Genomic DNA, 20613 nt, shown 5'->3' with positions numbered 1-20613 from the left:
AAAGAACAGCGTTGTCAGATAATGGTTGTTAAGCTTCAACCCCATTCCCGCACATTTTTGTCTCCACTGGTGCAGTGCTTCTTGGATATATATTTTGAATAGGGTGGGGGAAAGACAACATCCTTGTCTCAAGCCTTTCGTTACTGTAAATACCCTTGAGAAAGTATTTCCTGTTTTTACAGTGCTTTGAGGACATTTATAGATGTTCAGTATTGCTTTTAGATATGTTTTACTAAGGTCCGTTTTCGTCAAGACACTAAATAAGAGTTTTAAAGGAACTGTATCATAAGCCTTCTCCAGATCTATAAATACCAGATGCGTAGGGAGGTTTCGAGCTGTTCGTTTTTCAATTACTTGTTGAAGGGTAAATGTGTTGTCCATGCACGATCTTCCTGCTCTGAAGCCGCTTTGTTCTTCAATTTCTTTATACTCCTCTTCTATTCTTCTTTTCAATATACGACCATATAACCTTCCCAGCGAGCTAGTTACGCTAATGCCTCTATAATTTCCGCATTCTTTTCTGTCTCCCTTTTTATAAATGGGGCTAATGTGGGCCAAATTCCAATCGTCTGGAATCGTTTGGCCTTCAATTAAGCATTTATTAAAAATATTCACTAAGCTTTCCAAAAGAGCATCCGGTCCATGTTTCACCAACTCGATGGGAATGTCTCCAGGCCCGGGTGTTTTTCCATTTTTCATTTGTTTCAATTCTTTTTTCAGTTTTTCTTTGTTTATCTTATGCACCTCTGAGTTTTCTGTCATTGAGATATGGTCAGGTCTTTCCATAAATTCGTGCCTACTTTCTGTTAATAGCGTTTCGTAATATTTTTCCCACTTTTTATTTTGAATCAGGTTTATATTTCCCTCATCTTTTCTTTCTTTTCTAATACTTTTTATGAATTTCCAAGCTTGTGTCACTTTGGTTCCTCCTAAGCATCGGTCCATCTCTTCGCATTTCTCTTCCCACATTTCGTTTTTTCTTTTAGTGACTTCCTTCTTTGCTTCCCTGTTGAGTCTGCTGTAAATTCTGCGGTCTTCTGAGTCTTTCGTGGATAGCCATGTTTGATAAGCTTTTTTTTGTCTTTAATTAATTTTCCTACTTCTTCGTTCCACCACTCAGGATTTTTTCTTTTGTCAGCTTCTTCGTACCCCAATGCCTCTTTGGCCGCTTGATGAATGCAATTTTTTATATCTTGATATTCTTTTTCGGCTGTTTCTCTTCGAGTTAAGTGAGTTAGTTTTGAGGCTAGTCTAAGTTTGTAGAGGAATTGTACTGATTCTTGTTTGAGACTATCAATATTATATCTTATCTTTGTGGAATCTGCTACCTTCTCCTGTTCAATTTTGTTCTTGTTTACTTTCCTGTAGTGTATGGTTATTTTTGCATATAATATAATATATGGTTATTTTGCACTTTAATATAATAATGGACGAAATAATACAAGCAGTACATAAAGGTCGTTACGGAGATGTTGAAAAAGAAGTACGAAAACAAAGCTTAAAAGCAAGTTAAAGAGGCGGGATCTCTTAATGACACAGTCAATACAGTAAACTAGAAGTGATTAGAGATAATTTGTCTGAAATCTCTTCAGTCTTTAGAATCTCTTCAGCTTCAATTATAATCTTCAACATTTAAGCTATTAGATACTCTTTTAGCTCCTTAAAGCTTGGTTCTAAGTTTATAATTTTCGGTAAACTTTACATACCACCTGCAAGTTATGTAGATTTCTATACTAAACACTCCAATTTAGTAGCGGACATACTTGTTGATGGGGCTTGAATATTCACTTCAATTTTGGAAATTTCCTTTATTATATCATCTAAAAATAGCAGATTAAAGTTAAATATTCAATAAAAAACAGTCATCCATAAAAAAAACAATTAAAAAATTATCTCTAATTTCATTTGGGGCTCCAAGAGAGGCAGCGCTTAATGTAGAGGTAAAAGCAGTCTCGTTTGACTTAGCTGGAGTGTTTGAGACTTTTAACTGATCTTTCCATCTCTGAAACGCATCTAAATCAAATTTTTCCTCGGGGACTACTCTGTCGTTAAAGGGGCTTCCTGTTTTTCTGAAACCTTTGAAATAATTTCGCCTGGAAAACTAGTCCATATTTTTCCCAAGAGTACAGAAAATTTAGCTTTTGGTAGTTTTTCACCAATATGCAATTTTTGCCATGATACCATTGATATCTTTAACTGCTTTCATTACCGTCAAATCAAGTGGCTGGAGAATGTGGCTGCTATGCAGCGGTAGTTTTATAATCTTCACTTGAGTATCAATTGCCATTTGGATAAGGTTTATACTAACATGACCTACATGCCCATCAAAAAACAAAAGTACTGGCGGTTCAGAACCTATGGCTTTTAAAAAACTGTTTTTAAAATAGTTTTCAAAGATGTCGGTTTACATCCATCGATTGGGTGAGGCAGCATAGGTAATTTCGGAGGATAATCAAAGGAGGGACTTTATCATCTTTCGCATTGTATCCAAAAAGCACTGATGTATTTTCTCTGCCGGAAGTGCTTGTCGTCCTAGTCGCCTTGGCACCTTTTTTCCTACATAAAGGAAAAAAGCCAGTCTTTTCCAGGAATTCCATTTTGAAACGGAGTATTTAGTTGATTCGCTTTAACGTATTTGCCCACTAAATGCATTACTTCCATTCGTGCGAGACCGAACCCATACTTTTCCATAGTAGTTAAACAATGAACTAATTTATTTTCATCCTCTGTAGAAAGTGCCGTAGCACGGCCATATGACGCTGACTTCTTACCTCTCCTAATGTGATCGAGTAGAATATTCAGACGAATTTTGTGTAATTTAGCGCATATGCAGAGTACCTTCCACTTTCAACATCCTCTATAGTCTGAAGTCTGAAGAAGAGTTTCCTTGGAATAATTCTTGCCTCTTTCAGATTTTCGAATATATTTTCGAACCATAATACTTATTTGGTCTAACCTAAAAATAAAACACATTTTACCGCCAAAATTACACTGTGGGGCAAGTGCGTACTACTACACACTTTCCCTCGTATACAACTACGCTCTTACCCCATAAGCTTTAAATAAGAAAGCAAATTAAAATAAGCGATTATTAAATTTTTCCCTGGTTATACCAAAAAACTAACTATTCCATTAGATTCTAAGTATTTAATAGTGTATACTTACCGATTATTTTATTTAAAACAACCAAAACATCAGCTTAATTTGTCACGACAAAACCACTGAGTACAACTATGCACATCAAAATTACAAATAATCACCCGGTAAAAAAGTTTTCGATGATCAGCTGGTAAGTCGGTCAGCTCCACTGTTTGTCAAGTAGCTCAGTATACTTGTAGGTAGAATATTCTTATTTCAGATTTCTTCTATTTAATAGGCTAATACATATTCAGGCTTATAACGCACATGCCCCACCTGATCCTATTTCATTTGTAAAGAAACGTTATTTTCAAATCAATAGTATGCAGTTTTTCGAAAAAACTGACTTCTGGATTGTATTGCAATTAAAAACTGAATTGGAAATCGTCAACTACAAACCACTTTGAGAAAATCTGGAGGATTTTGGTATAAGAGGAAAGCTATTAAGTTTTATAAGATCCTAATTGGGCAATCGACAAGTCTGTGTATATTTCACACAGGCAGATGTAAAGGTGTTCTGCACAAATCGATATTAAAGCTGCCTCTTATATCTCTTCTGTATGTAAGCAATCTTCTGGCTGTTACTAATAATTCAAATAAACAAGTTATTCAATTTGCCGATGATACATCAGTTGTGTCTGGCTTTAACATGCAGCAGTTAGAGAATACAGTCTCTGCATTGCTATGCATATTAAAGATTGATGTACTAATAATTCTTCCCAACTCTACTCCTCTGTAGCAGACTGTACCTCCCCAATATGGTTCCTGTATTATTAGTATGATTACTATCGTAGGGACTATTAAAATTCCACACCATATAATTGCCTTTTTTCAAGAAAGCACTTATCATATAGCTATAAAAGCCTTTAACAAACTAACACCTAATATAACTTTATATATTTAAAAATTCAGTAATTTTCTTCAGTAAAACAAATAATTTTAATCATTGAATAGGAGTCACTTAAATATGTTTAAAGCAAGATTTTACAGTGATTAAGATATTATGACAAGAAGAATTATACAAATAATTCTTCAGTTTATTATATTTATTGATGTAGCACTGCATATAGCTCTATAGGATGCTAATTACTGGGAACAAGTAACAGGTCATAGACAATAGCAACATAACCAAATAAAATTAATTAATTAATTTAAATTTATTCTTATATTATTCAAGATTATAAAATCATTCTGACCATTACAGATTTAACATAATTAATGTGGAGGAGGCACTGGTAATACAGTTCTCATTATTGGCGGTGGTGGAGGAATAGGATTAAACATTGGTGGTCTTGGTGGTGGTGGCACTGGCAGCATTGGAGGTGGTGGTGCTGCACCAACAATTGTATGTCTTTGGACCACTGTATTAACAGTTCTCTTATTGTCATTTTTAAATGCAAATTGTAGGAAAAATTGCTTAGTATCCTTGTTCCAATGAGTCCAAAATTTGCTGTCAGTTTTCTCTACTTCTCTGCTTGGCACTTTGAAGGCAATTGTTTCATAAGGTTCTGCTGCAAATAGGAGATACTGCCATTTACGATCTGGGGGTTCGATTTTTTGTTCATAAGCTGACATAAAACGGTGACGAGGTAGAATCATATCACTTATTTCTGAAATAAAAAGTAAGTTTTACTTCTAAATCGAATGTTAGTATTTTTGTATTTATTAAAATGAACAACTAACTCCTTGCATATAATATGAACACTATATAATTGATTTTACCTGGATAATCAATCTGGAACAAAAGACTCTGTTGTCCACTTTCAGCATCCCTTTGCTTCGTTACCCTATAACCAGGTCGACCAATCTTCACAAACTTCTTAGGTTCTACTCTGGGTTTCTCTGGTTGCAAAAGTGTAGGTGCATCTTTAGCCTCTTTGGCTGCTCTCCTAGCTAAATTAGCCTGATGTTTTTTACCCTGAGTGTGGGCCAAGTAACTTCCTTCGTTGTTGTGCAATGTCAAACAGAGTTTACATTCGTATGATCCCAAATGGTTTTTCATAAAATAGGGATCCTTTTGTAAATCTATAGTTTCTAAAGCAAGTTGTCGAAGCCTTTCTCTGCGATCCCTGTTAGTTTCTGACCAAGAGGCGACACCGCCTCCACCGGTCTTTCCTCCAGGTCTGTTTTGGAAATCCATTATTCACTTTTATTAAATCTTTATTCACATCAATTAAAAATAAATTCTAAAAATCAAGCCTAACAGCTAACACAAGCATTTTAGAATATCAAATCAACGTCAAACGTCAACCCTACAATTTGCTGTCAATTGTCAAAGTTTGTCAAATTTGGTACAAAAATTTATCACTGCCTCTTGCAAAAAAATATATTTTGTTTTAATTTTACTGTTTTAAAATATTTAAGTAACAATGGACCATTTATTAAAAAAATTATTATTGTTCAAAAAGTACTCTCAAACAATATAATCAAATTTAAGTCTACTGTATAGGCAACTTATATTACATATGGTTTTATTCTCTGCTACTATTTTAGAGGTCGAAATGCCGGCTACGTGAATTTGTTTATCCAACTACCTGGCGAAACCTAAATATTTGACAGTTCATGACAAATGGAAATGTGGACGTCGTGAACGTACCGGTGTTGTTTACGTGTTGTCTTGTTGAGTTGTCAGTTAGAATAAGTAGCTTGAAGAGCAAATTTTTTATACAAATATTGGTTTTTTAATATTTTAGGAGTGTAACTTCCTTTGAGATATGGTTGTATATTTGCTAGATAATATATTTTAGTAAGTTTACTCAGGGTTGAAGACAGTCATCCTTTCAAGTTACTCAAATTTTCAATGAAAAAAATTATTTCTAGTACATAAGTAGGTAATAAAAATGAGTTTGCCTTGCGGAAGGAAATCTAGGACTATTATTTTTGGTATCCTCGTATTGTCAATATTATATTTATTAAATTCATACCAAAAGGATCCATATGATGCCAGCAGCCCTATTGCACAAAGATTATCACAGGCGAAACTTCCTAAATTAATTACAGGCCTAGGAAATTTTGAACCTAAGAATGTCGAAGAGCGAGAAGGACCTGGAGAGAATGGTCAACCCCATCATCTACAAGAAGAGCAGCAGAATGATGCAGATCAGTCAGAATCTGAGTATGGAATGAATGTTGCTTGCTCAGATGAAATATCACTGGATCGTTCTATATTGGGTAAGTATACTACTTTAACTTTATCTTAATTTGTATAATATGACCTTGAAATTACTAGTTTCTTAAGATAATTACCTAATTTACATAAATATGTAATTGACATTTAGCTTGAGAATTGAAACTGCTATGGGCTGCTATTGTTTTGCTTATGAGAGCTTTAAGAAATTTCTGTCCATTCTTTACAAAATTAATTTCTTCGGATTATATACCTAATTGCGAGGAAACAAAACACACACCTATTTTTTGTATATAGTATCTTAATTTTAAATGTTTTATGTTCTTATATCTTGTTATGAGTCTTACTATGAATTTAATGAGCAGAATAGATTAATTTAATTGTGCTATACCAGAAGTAGTGTTCTGCTAAAGTTCTTTGTCCTTTTTCCAGAAGTATTGTTCTGATGAAGTTTTTTGTCTTTTTTGTATCAATGTTTCATTAATGTTCTATCAAGAGAAAATCCACTGGCCACTTTTAAATTTAAACAGCTGATTCAACACCAATAAGTTGTTCTTAGACATTCAAAAAACTAATTGTGTGGTACTTATTTACTATTAAAATAAGAAAAATACTGACATAAGTATTAATCTCAATGAAGAAACATGTGGAATTTTTGGAATCAAATCTACAAGAAAAGCTTTTCGATATTTTAATTATTAATAAAAAGTTCTCTTTTATATGATTAAACCATTATTTTAGTATTTAAAAAATGTGTCTAAAGTTTATTCGTTTACCAAATTCCCATCAGTAAACATGAGCACTTGTTGATATTCGCCGTCTCATTCGTCAAGAGGCTATAAAATATAATTTATTACCGTAAGCGAGACAGATTCTCATGTTACAGATCCCAACTTGTGATCATTTTAAATTCTAATTGTATCGTGTTGATTGTTAAGTTAATATATTGTGTTATATTTATGTTATAGTTATTGTTAAGTTATTTACTGGTCGTGTTATTTTTTAGAGTTTAGTTTAATTGTGATATAATGATTAAATTTCAAGAAATTCTTACACTAACAGTTTCAAAAGTAAATATTTTTAAAAATCATATGATACATAGGTCGCACATCAGTACAACCCTGTTTGGCTTACACGTGGTTATATTGACGATTGGGAATTTGTAGAATGAATAGGGTTTATGTATTTCTTTATTTATTTTTATTTCTATATAGAATTTTTTATGTAATCCATGAAATACTGAGAATATAGTTTAAATTTTTGGGATAATTTATTTATATCTTTATGGTATTTAAGATACCAGACTAGAGGAATGCAAACATTGGGACTACCCTGAAGAACTGCCAAGCACTAGTGTAATCATAGTTTTCCACAATGAAGGTTTATCAGTACTGATGAGAACCGTTCATTCTGTAATAAACCGATCTCCTCCGAATGCTCTGAAGGAAATTTTGTTGGTAGACGACTTTAGTGATAAAGAAAATTTGAAATCAAAACTCGAAAGCAATATTAATGAATTTAAAGGGAAAATTAGACTTATTAGGAATAGCCAAAGGGAAGGTTTGATTAGAACTAGGTCTAGAGGAGCACAAGAGGCCAGAGGAGAAGTTATTGTTTTTCTAGGTAAGTGATTTGTTGTAAAAAGAATGTTTTTTTATATAAACAAAGTTTGGTGACGACAACCACTTAGCTTTTTACATTTCTTACAAATGGCATACTGTTTTACATTATTCTCAATAAATATTGACAGTTTTCTGTGATTTATAATCACTGTAACAATTTATGGAGTCTTTTTTATGCTCCTTTCAAAGTTTTGGACAATTTGGTCCACAATCTACTTCCAAGATTCTTTACATCATTCTAGATAATAAAATGGCAACCATGGTAGTACAAGAGAAAAAGAAGAACATATCAGATGAGCTGTTTTGAGAATATTGATGAAAAACTGAATACAGACCAAGGGAAGAGACAGCAGTAGACTAATACGCAAAAACGATTAAATTAGGGCATTTTACCTCTTTGTTTGATACATCTTTATTAAGTTTTTTCTTCATATGGATTGTCAATCAAAGCATAACTCCCTTTGTTATCGTTAACTATATCTGAATACAGAATCTGCTTATTTTTTCAGCCTTTTTGTTGCAGTTTTACAAATTTATTATGTTAAAATATTTGCCTTCTTAATTAGCATAATTTCCCCTCTTTTTATACTATAAGACTTATTTGATTCAATTCTGCCTTTATATTACTTATCTACAATTATGTATGTAATTTTGTTTCACAAAAACTTTTAACTTTATGTGTATGATAAAGTAGTTATGGAGGTATGCTGGTATTCATTTGTCAATTGTTTGCAATTTTTAATTTGCATATTATACATTTTATCTATGGTATTTGTTATAAATAAATATTGTTGTTTTATTGGACAATATGTTTTTACATTTTATGTACAATAATGGTGTAGTTTGTTTTTACTTCTTAAAAAAACTCTTATTTTATTTTGTTTGTTTTCTGATAACCAGAATATTATGATAAATTATTTTTTTATTGATGCCCACAATTATTATTATTTAATTTAATCAAAGATACCACTTGTATTATAACATTTAGCAATTACTATATATTGGGAAATAATAATAAGATACCACCCATTATATTTAATTATGATTATATATAAGTAAGTAATTTTTATTTTATCTGGGAGATTATTGAGATGTATATTGAGGATTAAGCCAAGAGATGATAAAATTTTTTAAGATACAGCCATATATTATGTGTGCCTATAAAAATGACAGATTCGGATTCAGTACTAAAAGCCATGAAGGAAAAAGTATACTTACCATTAAAATATGATAGCCAAAGCAAGTGTTTCTTATAACAGCTACTTATGATATAAATCTATATGCTATATATTCGACAATTTTGATCCATAAACTTTGGTAAAAGTTAATATTATCGCCACTTTCTTTTTAAACTCACTAAATTCTATAGGATTTTCTGATTGATGATAACAGCAAATTTTCAAACAAAAAGTGAGTTAAATAGAATTTAAAATAAAAAATCGGTTGCCTGTAAAGTCGGTTTTACGGGCGAAAATTTTATGTGACAACGTCTTTTTCTCGGTAGAATATTTATTGATATGAATATTATTAAATTGCACAATAGGAACAAGGAATTGAATGAAAATAAGAATTGCACAAATTTTAACTATAGAAATATATTTTGTTTACTAAAACATTGTACATGTAAACTTAAACTTAACTAATTTCTATTTGAGTGATTTTGTTGAGGATAGGAGAAATATGAAATGAAAGGAAGTGTTTCTGCTGTAATGTGTCTTGAACGCGAAGAACGCTCGAGAAAGACAGAGACACAAGCACGGAAGCACGCACCGATTCAACGCGCCTAATTCTCTAGTGCTGCGCGCGCAGCGGACCGATCATGTTTGAGTGGGAGAGAGACGCAAGGCATTCGCCGGTCCGGCGGGCCTCTCTCTCGTTCGGTGACTCACTGTAACAGATGTGAGCGGGCGTTACACTTTTTCATGAATAACTCCGAGCCACAACCTAATTTAAGACGTCACGTCAAAAAAAAGTTAGAATATCTGCGTTACATAGTGATAAATCAACATGGCTATGGTTTAATACATGTTATATTGCAAGATAAGTACAAGATAGAAGAGGTCAAGACAGACGAATGACTTTATATCTTAGAAAGTGGTTTTCTGAGATATGTATTTTCCAAGTTTGTTTTGAAGATGTTTGGAAATTGTGTGTGGAAGCATGGTTTGTTGGTCTAATTTATCATTTAATGACTGAATTATTCAGTCTAAAAGGGGATAAAATTCAAAGAGTTTCACTTCTTTTTCATCATTGACTGTAGTATTTCCAGCATTATTGTCTAAACTATATAGTAGAAACTGTTCATTTTCTTGGAGTAGAAATGTCAGTTTGAAGCTTACCAGAAGTGTCTTGTACTTTGGAATCAATATTATCAAATATAGATGGTTCGATCCTTAATTCTTCCAAACCAAGCGCTAAGTCTATAGCTTCAGAAATATCTATGTGTGGTGATTGAAGTCATTTGCAAACTTTGACAACCATTTGCAGAATTAGGTGCATTATTTTCAAACACGTAATAAAATCAAAGGATTTTAATTGATCTAGTACATCTTTAGCTTAAGCTCAGCTTTGACATCAGTTTCCTCATTGACTGTCTCTTCAATGGCTTCTATAATTGCTCCAAGCCTCATCATAATCCTTTATCATCGACCTACGAGCCCCTTCCCGTATCAGTTGGTCCAACGTTAGATTGACCACAAACGGCAAAAAGCTTTGTTCATTTTTCCATAGCTACCTCTGAATTTAACGTAATTATGAAAAAAATCAACATATGTAGACATAAGTGAATGCATAGCCAGGGTTTAGTGAATTTTTTCTTATTGTTGAAAATAAATAAAAAACCATAAGTGTAATGTTTTTATTAAATATTAATAAAAATGCCATATTAATTAATATGGGAACTGATATGGTGTAAAAAAGTTATTAATATGAGTTTTCTTGTTTTGTTAGATGCTCACTGTGAAGTGAACACAAACTGGCTACCCCCACTTCTTGCCCCCATACTTAGAGACCACAAAACGATGACAGTTCCCGTTATAGACGGCATCGACCACAAAACCTTCGAATACCGTCCGGTATACGGAGAAGATCGACATTTTAGGGGCATATTTGAATGGGGAATGTTGTACAAAGAAAACGAAGTGCCTCATAGGGAATTGAAGACGAGGAAGCACAATAGCGAACCGTACAAGAGTCCTACTCATGCGGGAGGATTATTCGCTATTAATAGAGAGTACTTTTTGGAATTGGGAGCTTACGATTCAGGTAGGTCGTTAATTTTTATTATATTGCTGCAAGTTTAGCTGTAATATAACAAAAAGAAAGATGAATACTTAAGTGATTATGTACTTCTTATAGGTCTGTTGGTTTGGGGCGGGGAAAACTTTGAGTTAAGTTTTAAGATTTGGCAGTGCGGAGGTAGCATAGAATGGGTTCCATGTTCCAGAGTAGGTCACGTTTATCGAAGTTTTATGCCTTATAATTTCGGAAAATTGGCACAGAAAAAGAAGGGACCTCTAATAACGATCAATTACAAGAGAGTGATAGAGACGTGGTTTGATTCAGACTATAAAGAATATTTCTATACAAGAGGTAAGATCGCTTCTTGATATGTTGTTGTATTAAAGCAAAAAATTACAGGTCGACAAGTATTTATCATCGAAAATGAATTAATTGATATCCCAAGTTTTCAATATTTCACTTTGTTACACAACTGCCTTTCTTTTTCTTATTTGAATGTAACACTTAGATGTATCTTTTTATTTTTCAAACAGAGCCAATGGCAAAATATTTGGACATGGGAAACATCGATGACCAACTGGCACTAAAAAATCGTTTGGGTTGCCACAGCTTCCAGTGGTATATGGAAAACGTGGCCTATGATGTGCTGGACAAATATCCAGTACCACCGCCTAATATACACTTTGGAGAGTTAAGGTAACGCTTTTTTTTGTCATCTATTAAGCTATTTGGTACCCATAAGGTATGAGAAAGGTTTAATTCCATTGGTTTGCCGGCATTTTAGATCTGTCGCAGCTTCAAAATGTTTAGATACTTTAGGAAAAGCGCCGCCGTCTTTGATGGCCGTACAGCATTGCCACGGTTACGGTAACAACCAGTTGATTAGACTGAACGCCAAAGGTCAACTTGGAGTCGGTGAGAGGTGCGTTGAGGCGGACGGCCAAGGAGTAAAATTGACAGTTTGTCGACTGGGAACTGTCGACGGGCCGTGGATATACGACGAGAATACTCATACGATGTATCATAGGTAAGTAAGGGTAAAATCTAATACTCTCATAGACAAAAGTAAAAAAATATTGTCCATAACTGTTCTTTTGATACTTTATTAAAAACCTTTATAATAAGATCTATAAATGCTATGTATATATTTTCTTTTTGTTAGTATTTCTCTATTACACTCGCGATCATAAAATCCGGGTCACCTTGAAAATCACCGATATTTCATTTTTAACGAGCTTTATCTTAAATAATAATAACACAAATACAAACTAATGCATGTTTCTGAGAATTGTTACGGTTTCCTTTGTAACAAAGAATTCCAATAGTGCCGATTTCGCGGTAAAGTGCACACTTCCCAAAATGAACGCTACCTGTAACTGCGCTTGTTTTAAATGTCTCGTTTGTACTTCGACTTTCTGTTCAAATGCAACGGACAAACGTTTATTATTGCCACCATTAGTGTTTATTAGTGCCATTATTAGTGTTTATTTTTTGACAAAATGCCTTTGACTGTTGTTGAAACGGCACAAATTGTTGCACTTGTGGAAGACGGTCACACTCAACGACAAGTCGCAAGAACTGTTGGCATAAGCCTTTCTACGGTTCAACGAGTGCTTCAACGCTTTCTGGAGGCAAGTTTGCTAACCAGGCGACCTGGCTCTGGACGAAGAATAATGACCAAGGCACTAGATGACCGTTTCCTTGTGTTTCAGGCTTTACGAAACCGGACATCAACTGCGGTTATGCATCAAAATCGTCTAGAGGAAGTACGAAATCGCAATTTTAGTGTTGCAACAGTCAGAAGTTCTTCTTGACTATCTTGTAAGAGTTTGGAGGAGAACTGGTGAACGATTTTCACAAGCTTGCATTGCTCCAAAAATGCCATTTGGTGGAAAATGGGTCCCTAACTGCACGAAGGTACATTACGGAGATTCCGGAAGAACATGTTATGCCCAACATGGCAGGACTTGGAGAAAACGCCGTTTTTATGCAGGACAACGTGCGACCTCACGTTGCCAGGATCAGTATGTAATACTTGGACGAAGTTGGAATTACGAGGATACCCTGGCCAGCTAGGTCTCCGGACCTGAATCCCATCGAACATCTCTGGGACGATTTGAAAAAACGTATTCAAACCCATACACCTCCTCCTAACAACGCACAGGAGCTTAAGGATCTGTTAGTGAGAGAGTGGAATAACATACCACAACATGTAATCCGGAGAAAAATTGAGAGTATGCCCCGTCGTCTGCAAGAGGTTATTAGAGCAAGGGGAGGAAATACACGATATTGGTCATTGAAATTTCACTGATTTTTTAACACGTTCTGTATTTTCCATTTTTTTTTCGTATGTCTGTTTTATCAACAATTTGATTTGTTTCCTGTTTTTTTCAATAAAAACAATAAAAAACCATTTTTTTTTCTTTCAAAACAAACATTGATGACAAATAAAAAATACATTAGCCATAAAAAAGGTTATTACTGCACCAGAGGCAAAAATATTTAAGAAACTTGACATTTTCAAGATGACCCGGATTTTATGACCGCGAGTGTATTTACCTGAAACTATGTAATCCTGTGTGCTTCTTTATATTTTTCCACTTATATCCTTATATCCACTTTGTAATTATTCTTCTAATGCGATTTGAATTTTTAGCTGTGCGTTTGCCATTGCAATGCTTAGAAGTATAATAATTCTTCTTCCTTCTTTTATATAGGCTTTAAAGCCTGTTTCTTGTTTAATATTAGCCTCCTACATTGTTTGAATTATCACATTTTTGATATTATCATATTGTATTTCTTGGCTGTTGTATTGAAGATGTGTGTTAATCTTTGGAGCTCGTCTTCTGTCTCGACGATTCATGCGGGGTCGTCTGTATAACATAATATTTGAGGCTTAACGAGTCACCCAGACTGATTGACTTTGTACTTGTATACACTGTGTTAGTTGGCTTGGGACGGTTGTGAGCATAAACGCGGCTTTTGAGCTACTCAATCCACCCAATCGTCGCGCTCATAACCCTCAGGCAAAGTAGAATTATAATTCCTCTAATTATTGCAGTCTTTGTCACCTTTTTTAAAAATAGGTACTATCGATGCTATCTGCCAATCCTTTGGAACCTGCTCTTCCTTCCAAGTTATGTTATATATCTTTAGTCGTATTTTTATTACTTTTTCTCCCATGTTTTTACCATTTCTGCTGTTAATTGATCGCTACCTGGTGCTTTCCCATTTTTAGCACCGTGATTACTTCCTTTAGTTACTCGATGGTTATTTGTTCCTCATCCTTTTCTCCTCTAATTTCTTCCGTTTCATACCTCTCTTCTTGTCCTCTAATACTCGCACTATCTCTTCACTATTTGTTTTTTTTCTGTGTTCAATGTTTTGTCTTCTTTACCATTTATGATATTTGTTGTGTTTCGTCTTTTCTTAGTGATTTTAGGACGCCATAAAATAATTTCTGATTCTCTTTACTGTTTTTCCATGTTTTCTAGCAAACTTCCTCCATTTATTTTTCTTTGCGGCTATGACCAACTCTTTTTTTATACTTCTCCTATATACTGACAATTTCCTTGAAAAAGTTTCATAACAATTATAAACCATGAGCAGATGGTTAATCATTTTTATTTTAAAATTCTTTAAAAAGGATCTCTAGATTGGAAATCGAAAGATCAAAACAAATATAAAATGAAATTTTCATTACAATCAACTATGGTTTAATTATAGTCAACGCTAAAGCGTTGCGCGATATCTTAATTTAACGATAATAAGTGGAAATGAAGCAAGTTCAGCATTTAAATTTAGCTAATAAGGAACCATTTGGTACATATTTTTTTAAAATTTCTTATCCACTGTGTTAAAAACATGTAAGAATTCAGACGCGAAAAGTTTTAAGCAAACTTGGTAATGGCAAACTCCAACACAAATTGTTTTTACAAATAAAACCCTGGTAACAGCGACTGAAAAGTCGGGAAAATTCGTCAAGAAGTATTGGACAATAATGGAAATTCGTCAGGAAGGATTGGATAATGATGGAAACTTGTTGGCCCCACGTTAGGCGCCAATTTTATAACATCTGTACGACTCATCCAGAATCGCAAATGCTGCAGCAATAGCTTTTTACTGAAGTGGTTACCAGAGTGTAACATTAATAATTAATTTCGTATGCTAAATCGTGTATCAATATCGTCTACACTGCGGTGGACGAAAAAAGAAAAAGTTGAAAAGATAAAACAAAAAACTGATAATCTGCTCGTAATGTAAGACAAAATACAGTACAGAAGGAGTGTGGAAAGTAGGTGACTAACTTTGAGAAAATGGTATGGTTGCAGCTGCTCCTTAAAGCAGTTGCTCCAAAAGTTAAAGTGGTCAAGATGAGGATAATCTCTGTAACTTGAAGAAGAAAAAGAAAGCAACAACGTACTCTGAAAACTATCAGATAATGCAAGAAAAGGAGATCACGATAGATCTTATAGATCACATTGTGACTTATCCCCTAAAAATATTAACTAGCGCACTAAACTATTTTTTAGTAATTTTCTATATTTTTCTAACATTACGTTACGTTCTTTGTTTCTAGGGTTCACAAAAAATGCATGGCGCTACATCCGCAAAATTCCCACCTCAGTCTGATGCCGTGCGATATCAACAACGCTTACCAACAATGGTTGTTCAAGCAAATCAAACCCAAATGGTACGAATAAACACCTTTAACAATAACGGATACCTATACGTAGGGTTTTTATAAACTTGACCTAAAACTTTCATTTTCAAAGTGAAGTGACTGATTTTTTAATAAGCAATATCTTGTATTACGCTCGAAAAAAAAAATCCTACGTAAAGAAGATAAAAATTTTCTAGGTTATGAAAAATTTTACATGATTATGTGAATTCGTAACTAATTGATGGCCTTCCACGACGTGTTTGGTACGTGTGTACTAATTTTCTATCCAAGTTTTTCCAAAATATTTTACCAAAATGTCATTGTTATTGTCATTGTCGTCACCACGAATCATTATTTGATATGTACATATTTTATTTGTGAGTGTTGTTTACCTATTGCGTTGTTCTCTCTAGGTCGCTGTGTAAGTTCATTATAATGTCTCTTAATAACGCTCAAATTCTATTTAGTTGGAGAACAGTTTTAGTAGTTTATTAACAATTCAGTCGTGTTTCATCTCTATGTTAATTTAAATTTAAAACAGCATTTTTGGTCAAATGTTCTTTACTATTTGCTGTATCTATTCGGCCAAAAAGGTCTCAGTAAGAAACTCAGTAGTTGTCAGTCAAACTGGTTTTAATTCCGGGACAAGATACGAACGAATATTATATTTACGATATATATAAACCGTTGGTACAGGATAGGAACGGGATAACACTCAGCTCAACTTTCCTGTAAGTGTTATAGACAGAAAACAGGAACTCTTTTTACTATCGACTCATCCAGCCTTCGTCTTCCATTCATTTGTTTGTTCTTAGCTACCAGGACTATCAGGCCAGGCTCTGTGTATTTATACTGATTGTTCAAGAGTCTTATCTAAGGTATATCTGGGCTTAAGCTCGTAGCTTCAGAATCTGCAAAAATAATTAAAAGAGAAAAAAATAAAAATTTATTTTTTATAAGTTCGTTTACATTTCCTTGGATGTCCATATGGCACCCATATCATTGTTATTAAAGTCCCTCGGGAAGTGTGGACATGGATGGATACTAGTATTTTTTGCACTGGATGATGTTGATTGAAAATATTTTCCAAGGAATGAATTGCGGATAAGGAATCGGTGCACAGAGCTACACTTTGATGATTGTCAAAAAGGAACTCAAGAGCTTTTGAAATACTGAAGAGTTGTCCTGAAAACACGCTACATTTGTTGTATATTCAGACTGGCCTAATACTGTATCAACTGTAGTGACAGAACAGCCAACTCCATCTGCGTTTCGAGATATATCGGTATAAAGCAACTTATCATAGTGGGATGTATTCACAATATCCTTGAAAGCTTGTCGAAAACGTTATATTAATTAAAATTCCAATTTTGGTAAAATATTTTGGACCGTTTCACACAAACTCCGTTTCATCCGAAAACTTCGCTGTTTTTCCAGATTCAAGGTAATTAAAAAAGCACGTGTTTGTCAAAAGAAAATGCTCAATTTAAATGTTATCCAAAATATGAAAGTTGGTAGTTTAACCCCACAAGTAAGTTTTTCCTTAAAACAATGTATATTAGTAAGTAAATGTGCAGAAATATCTAATGTTGAATTAAAATAAGACTGTGATGGTAAATTTCTTTCAGTTTGATACAAATAGGGAAGTACGATGACTGTAGCCTTGAGATTTTCTTGCCAAATCACATATATTTCAATATTCTACATCAAATGTCTTTTGGTATCGCAAAAAGCAGACATATAGTCGATATATCGAACTGAGAGTTAAAATCACTCGATTTTTTATTTCCCCACAGCCAGAATTGTAGCAGATACAGAAAAACTGGTGACTTATTTGGAATTACAATAAAAAGAAATGCGGGAGGAAATTATGGAACCGAAGGTTGTTATTTACGGTGAAACAGAACAATTAGGTGCGGGCAAACTGGGAAAATGTAAACTAGACAATTCACTGAATTGAGGTCCGTAGGAAGAAAATATACTGTCTAGTATTCTCCCCATTTCCTAAGTTTATTTCAATGTATAAACGTTTATGACAGTTAATATTGTCCAGTTTTCTGTAGTTTCTGTTCTGTTCTAATATTTTTGAGAATCTTTCTATAGGATTATCAGTGTAATGGCATAACGGTGTTGCTTTCTGCACATGCGATGGCCTCTATACAACATCTGAGGATATTAGAAAGGAAGTCTGGGTGTAATAAGTTCAATCTATAACAATGTTACTGGTTCGTGTCCGACCTCAGAGTATATATATTATGAAATACAAAAATAAGGAAAGTAGACTGTATTTGAAATAAAAGAAAGAAACTAACACATCTATCTATCCATCTTTTACGGGGCCTTTCTCTTGTTCTGTTTCCTTGGGGCTTCCATCTCTGGGCTACTTTTACAGCTCGATTATCTGGCATTCTTTGTAGGTGACCAAGCCAGTTTAGTCTTTATTAATAATAAAAGTAAACAATTTTTTTTCAAAAACGCCATTCAAACAAAATTTAGCATCTTATATTGCTCCGAATGGCTTCACGATAGGAAGTTAATGTGTTAGAAAACTACATATTCGTATATATGCACAGTATTACTGTTGTTTGATATAACGAGATCGGCTTATAACGAGGTAATTAGTCTGCCATTTCAGTTCTCGTTATAGAGAGAGTCTACTGTATTTCAAATATGAGCAACTGCAACACACGGGCTTACTTGGTTAATATACAATACAACTAAAACTTACTATTAAAGGACTGCACAAAATTCTGGCTTATATCATGAAAATGCTCGATGAGAGTTGTGAGCAATGCCAACACGTGTTTTTCTAAGAACTGTGACTCTGAATTAAAAGTATTGCTCTATGTGATTGATAATAATCAAAAACAACCAGTTTTTCACTACGTTCTAACTGTTGCATTGTATATCTTTCCTGTCTTCTTCATATATTACTGTTCTCTCGATAATTTTTGACTGTTTTACTTGGTTGTACATTTTTTTATAATTAAACTGGTATTTGTTAAACAAAAGACGATAGTTAGTGATTATTTTTATTCTTTTAATATATATTTATAACTGTTGTTTGATGACATGTTTATTTCTTACAATATTTTTGTTTCAGATCGAAATCCGTAATAGAATTACTCTTGACACTCTTGTTAGGTATAAACAATGTTAAATAATATAATAATCAAACAAATCTTCTCTTTTTCAGACTAAAACACAAAACAAGCTTAACAGTTACGAAAACAGACGTTAAAATATCTATAGTAGAGTTATTTTCAACATAATTATGAATTATTCGACTTCACAGTGTCTTATTTAAATGATTTGTGTGTGAGTACAACTCAACGTTTCAATACGGTTATACACAGTTTCTTTTGAAGCGGAATACGTTGTTGGTTACTGTAACTTCAGGACTGGACGTATTCGGAGGTGCAAAACTACTATAACTGGACCTGATACCTTTCTTTCCGACCTCTCAGGAAAATTTCCTTGAGGTATATAGTGTTTTCCTCATTCTGCAGTGAAAGAATACTGTCAAGAAATCGTTCAGACTGTATTGTTCGAATAAACACACCACTCTCTAAAAATCTCTATTCCTATTCCAGAAAAAATAGCAAGGCGATTGAAATACGATGGCGTCCAGAGAGTATAAACAGAGGAACGCTACTTCTTGTCGCCACTTGGAATCAAACTCTCCATTGTCAGTCTAAACATACCAACAGATGATCAGACTCGACAGTGATTGATGACCCGACCGATCACCTACATCAGCACCGTTGAAAAGTGGTTTCAGCAGATTCACATTTGACTTACAGTGCGGAAATCCCGCTCGACATTTGGTTTTCGCATGTGAGTGCGTTGAGTACTTGATTTACCTCTGAAGAAGCTACATATAATTGTATCGAAACGTTGAGTTGAGCTATACATACAGATCGTACAGACAAAACACTGTCCAAACCTGGTAAACGAATATATTTTCAACATAGATTCAAAAAACAGCCTTCGGGTCGTAATCACTTGTAAAAGGGGCCGCTTATTTGTTGCTTCGTATGGTTCTTTCTCCCTAGACGATCGGAATAGACAAATAAGTGCGTCCCTCCCCTGTTAAATACTTGAACATTATTTTGGCTGTTGTGTTTTTGTCTTTTTGTGAGTAGTTTATGGTTCGAGCGACATGCAAACCAGATAATTATTTCAAACGCAGAAATATACAATCTAAAAGGGATCTGCGGCTTTAAATTTGATTTTACGAATAAATAGGGTCAAGATCAGCAGATTAGAGATAAGATTAGATAAGGAGTCTCATTCCTTCCCTGTTTTCTTCCTGAAAGTTCCTACTTTAAGGCGTAAATGCCCTATAAAACTGGAATATACAGTGCTAGTCAAAAGTCCGTTCCCCCCTCGTATCTTTTGAACGGTTATACTTATAATAGTGAAATTTGGAGTGAGGTAATAAACAGACGTAGGCTTCTCAACTATTCATAACAGGTGACGTAATCAAAATGAGCTTAAACTTAAACAAAATTATTATGACTGAATAGGTATTTTCAATACCTTTCAAACGAGGTATCGCTTGTCATAAGGTCCCATTTAAAATTATCTGTTACAGTGGTGCTGTAATGTCATCTGTCACTATTACGTCACCTGTTATGACTAGTTGAGAAGCCTACGTCTGTTTATTACGTTCCTTCAAATTTCACTATTCTAAGTATAACCGTTCAAAAGATACGAGGTGGGAACATACTTTTGACTAGCACTGTATATTTCTGACGAGCGAGCAACAGAAAACTATGACCACATCGCCTTTTATAATGTCTACCGCAGTTGTAGAGGAA

General features: G+C 34.0%; 2 protein-coding genes across 3 annotated transcripts; one reads left to right on the top strand and one right to left on the bottom strand.

Annotated features, from left to right (window-relative positions):
* Positions 1-4284: 4284 nt before the first annotated feature.
* On the bottom strand, positions 4285-5388 carry Sf3a2 (splicing factor 3a subunit 2). Its single transcript, XM_072521566.1, has 2 exons — positions 4861-5388; positions 4285-4748 (listed from the first exon to the last, which is right to left on the bottom strand). Exons 1-2 carry the CDS (start codon positions 5276-5278, stop codon positions 4354-4356), a joined length of 813 nt encoding a protein of 270 aa, XP_072377667.1. The 5' UTR covers positions 5279-5388; the 3' UTR covers positions 4285-4353.
* A 324-nt stretch (positions 5389-5712) lies between these two features.
* Pgant7 (N-acetylgalactosaminyltransferase 7) lies at positions 5713-20174 on the top strand. 2 transcript variants are annotated; one of them, XM_072524086.1, is made up of 8 exons: positions 5714-6309; positions 7562-7888; positions 10837-11151; positions 11245-11478; positions 11661-11823; positions 11912-12154; positions 15707-15820; positions 18894-20174. In XM_072524086.1, coding segments are annotated over exons 1-8 (1728 nt in total). In that variant the 5' UTR covers positions 5714-5978; the 3' UTR covers positions 18895-20174. The 2 variants fall into 2 exon arrangements, with proteins under 2 accessions (XP_072380186.1, XP_072380187.1); XM_072524085.1 differs by lacking the exon at positions 18894-20174 and having other exon boundaries at positions 5713-6309; positions 15707-16207.
* Positions 20175-20613: the final 439 nt, after the last annotated feature.

Source organism: Diabrotica undecimpunctata, chromosome 2 (assembly GCF_040954645.1).
Source record: "Diabrotica undecimpunctata isolate CICGRU chromosome 2, icDiaUnde3, whole genome shotgun sequence".
Taxonomy (NCBI): domain Eukaryota; kingdom Metazoa; phylum Arthropoda; class Insecta; order Coleoptera; family Chrysomelidae; genus Diabrotica; species Diabrotica undecimpunctata.
Note: the sequence above shows the minus strand (reverse complement) of the source record. Positions and strands in the feature narration are given on the sequence as shown.

Excerpts from the sequence above, each read along its gene's own strand:
- Sf3a2 (XM_072521566.1), bottom strand. The coding sequence starts at position 5,278 with ATGGATTTCCAAAACAGACCTGGAGGAAAGACCGGTGGAGGCGGTGTC. Across the intron at positions 4,749-4,860 it reads GTTCCAGATTGATTATCCAG|AAATAAGTGATATGATTCTA; the intron begins GTAAAATCAATT and ends TTTTTATTTCAG.
- Pgant7 (XM_072524085.1), top strand. The coding sequence starts at position 5,979 with ATGAGTTTGCCTTGCGGAAGGAAATCTAGGACTATTATTTTTGGTATC. Across the intron at positions 6,310-7,561 it reads ACTGGATCGTTCTATATTGG|ATACCAGACTAGAGGAATGC; the intron begins GTAAGTATACTA and ends ATGGTATTTAAG. Across the intron at positions 11,824-11,911 it reads ATACACTTTGGAGAGTTAAG|ATCTGTCGCAGCTTCAAAAT; the intron begins GTAACGCTTTTT and ends CCGGCATTTTAG.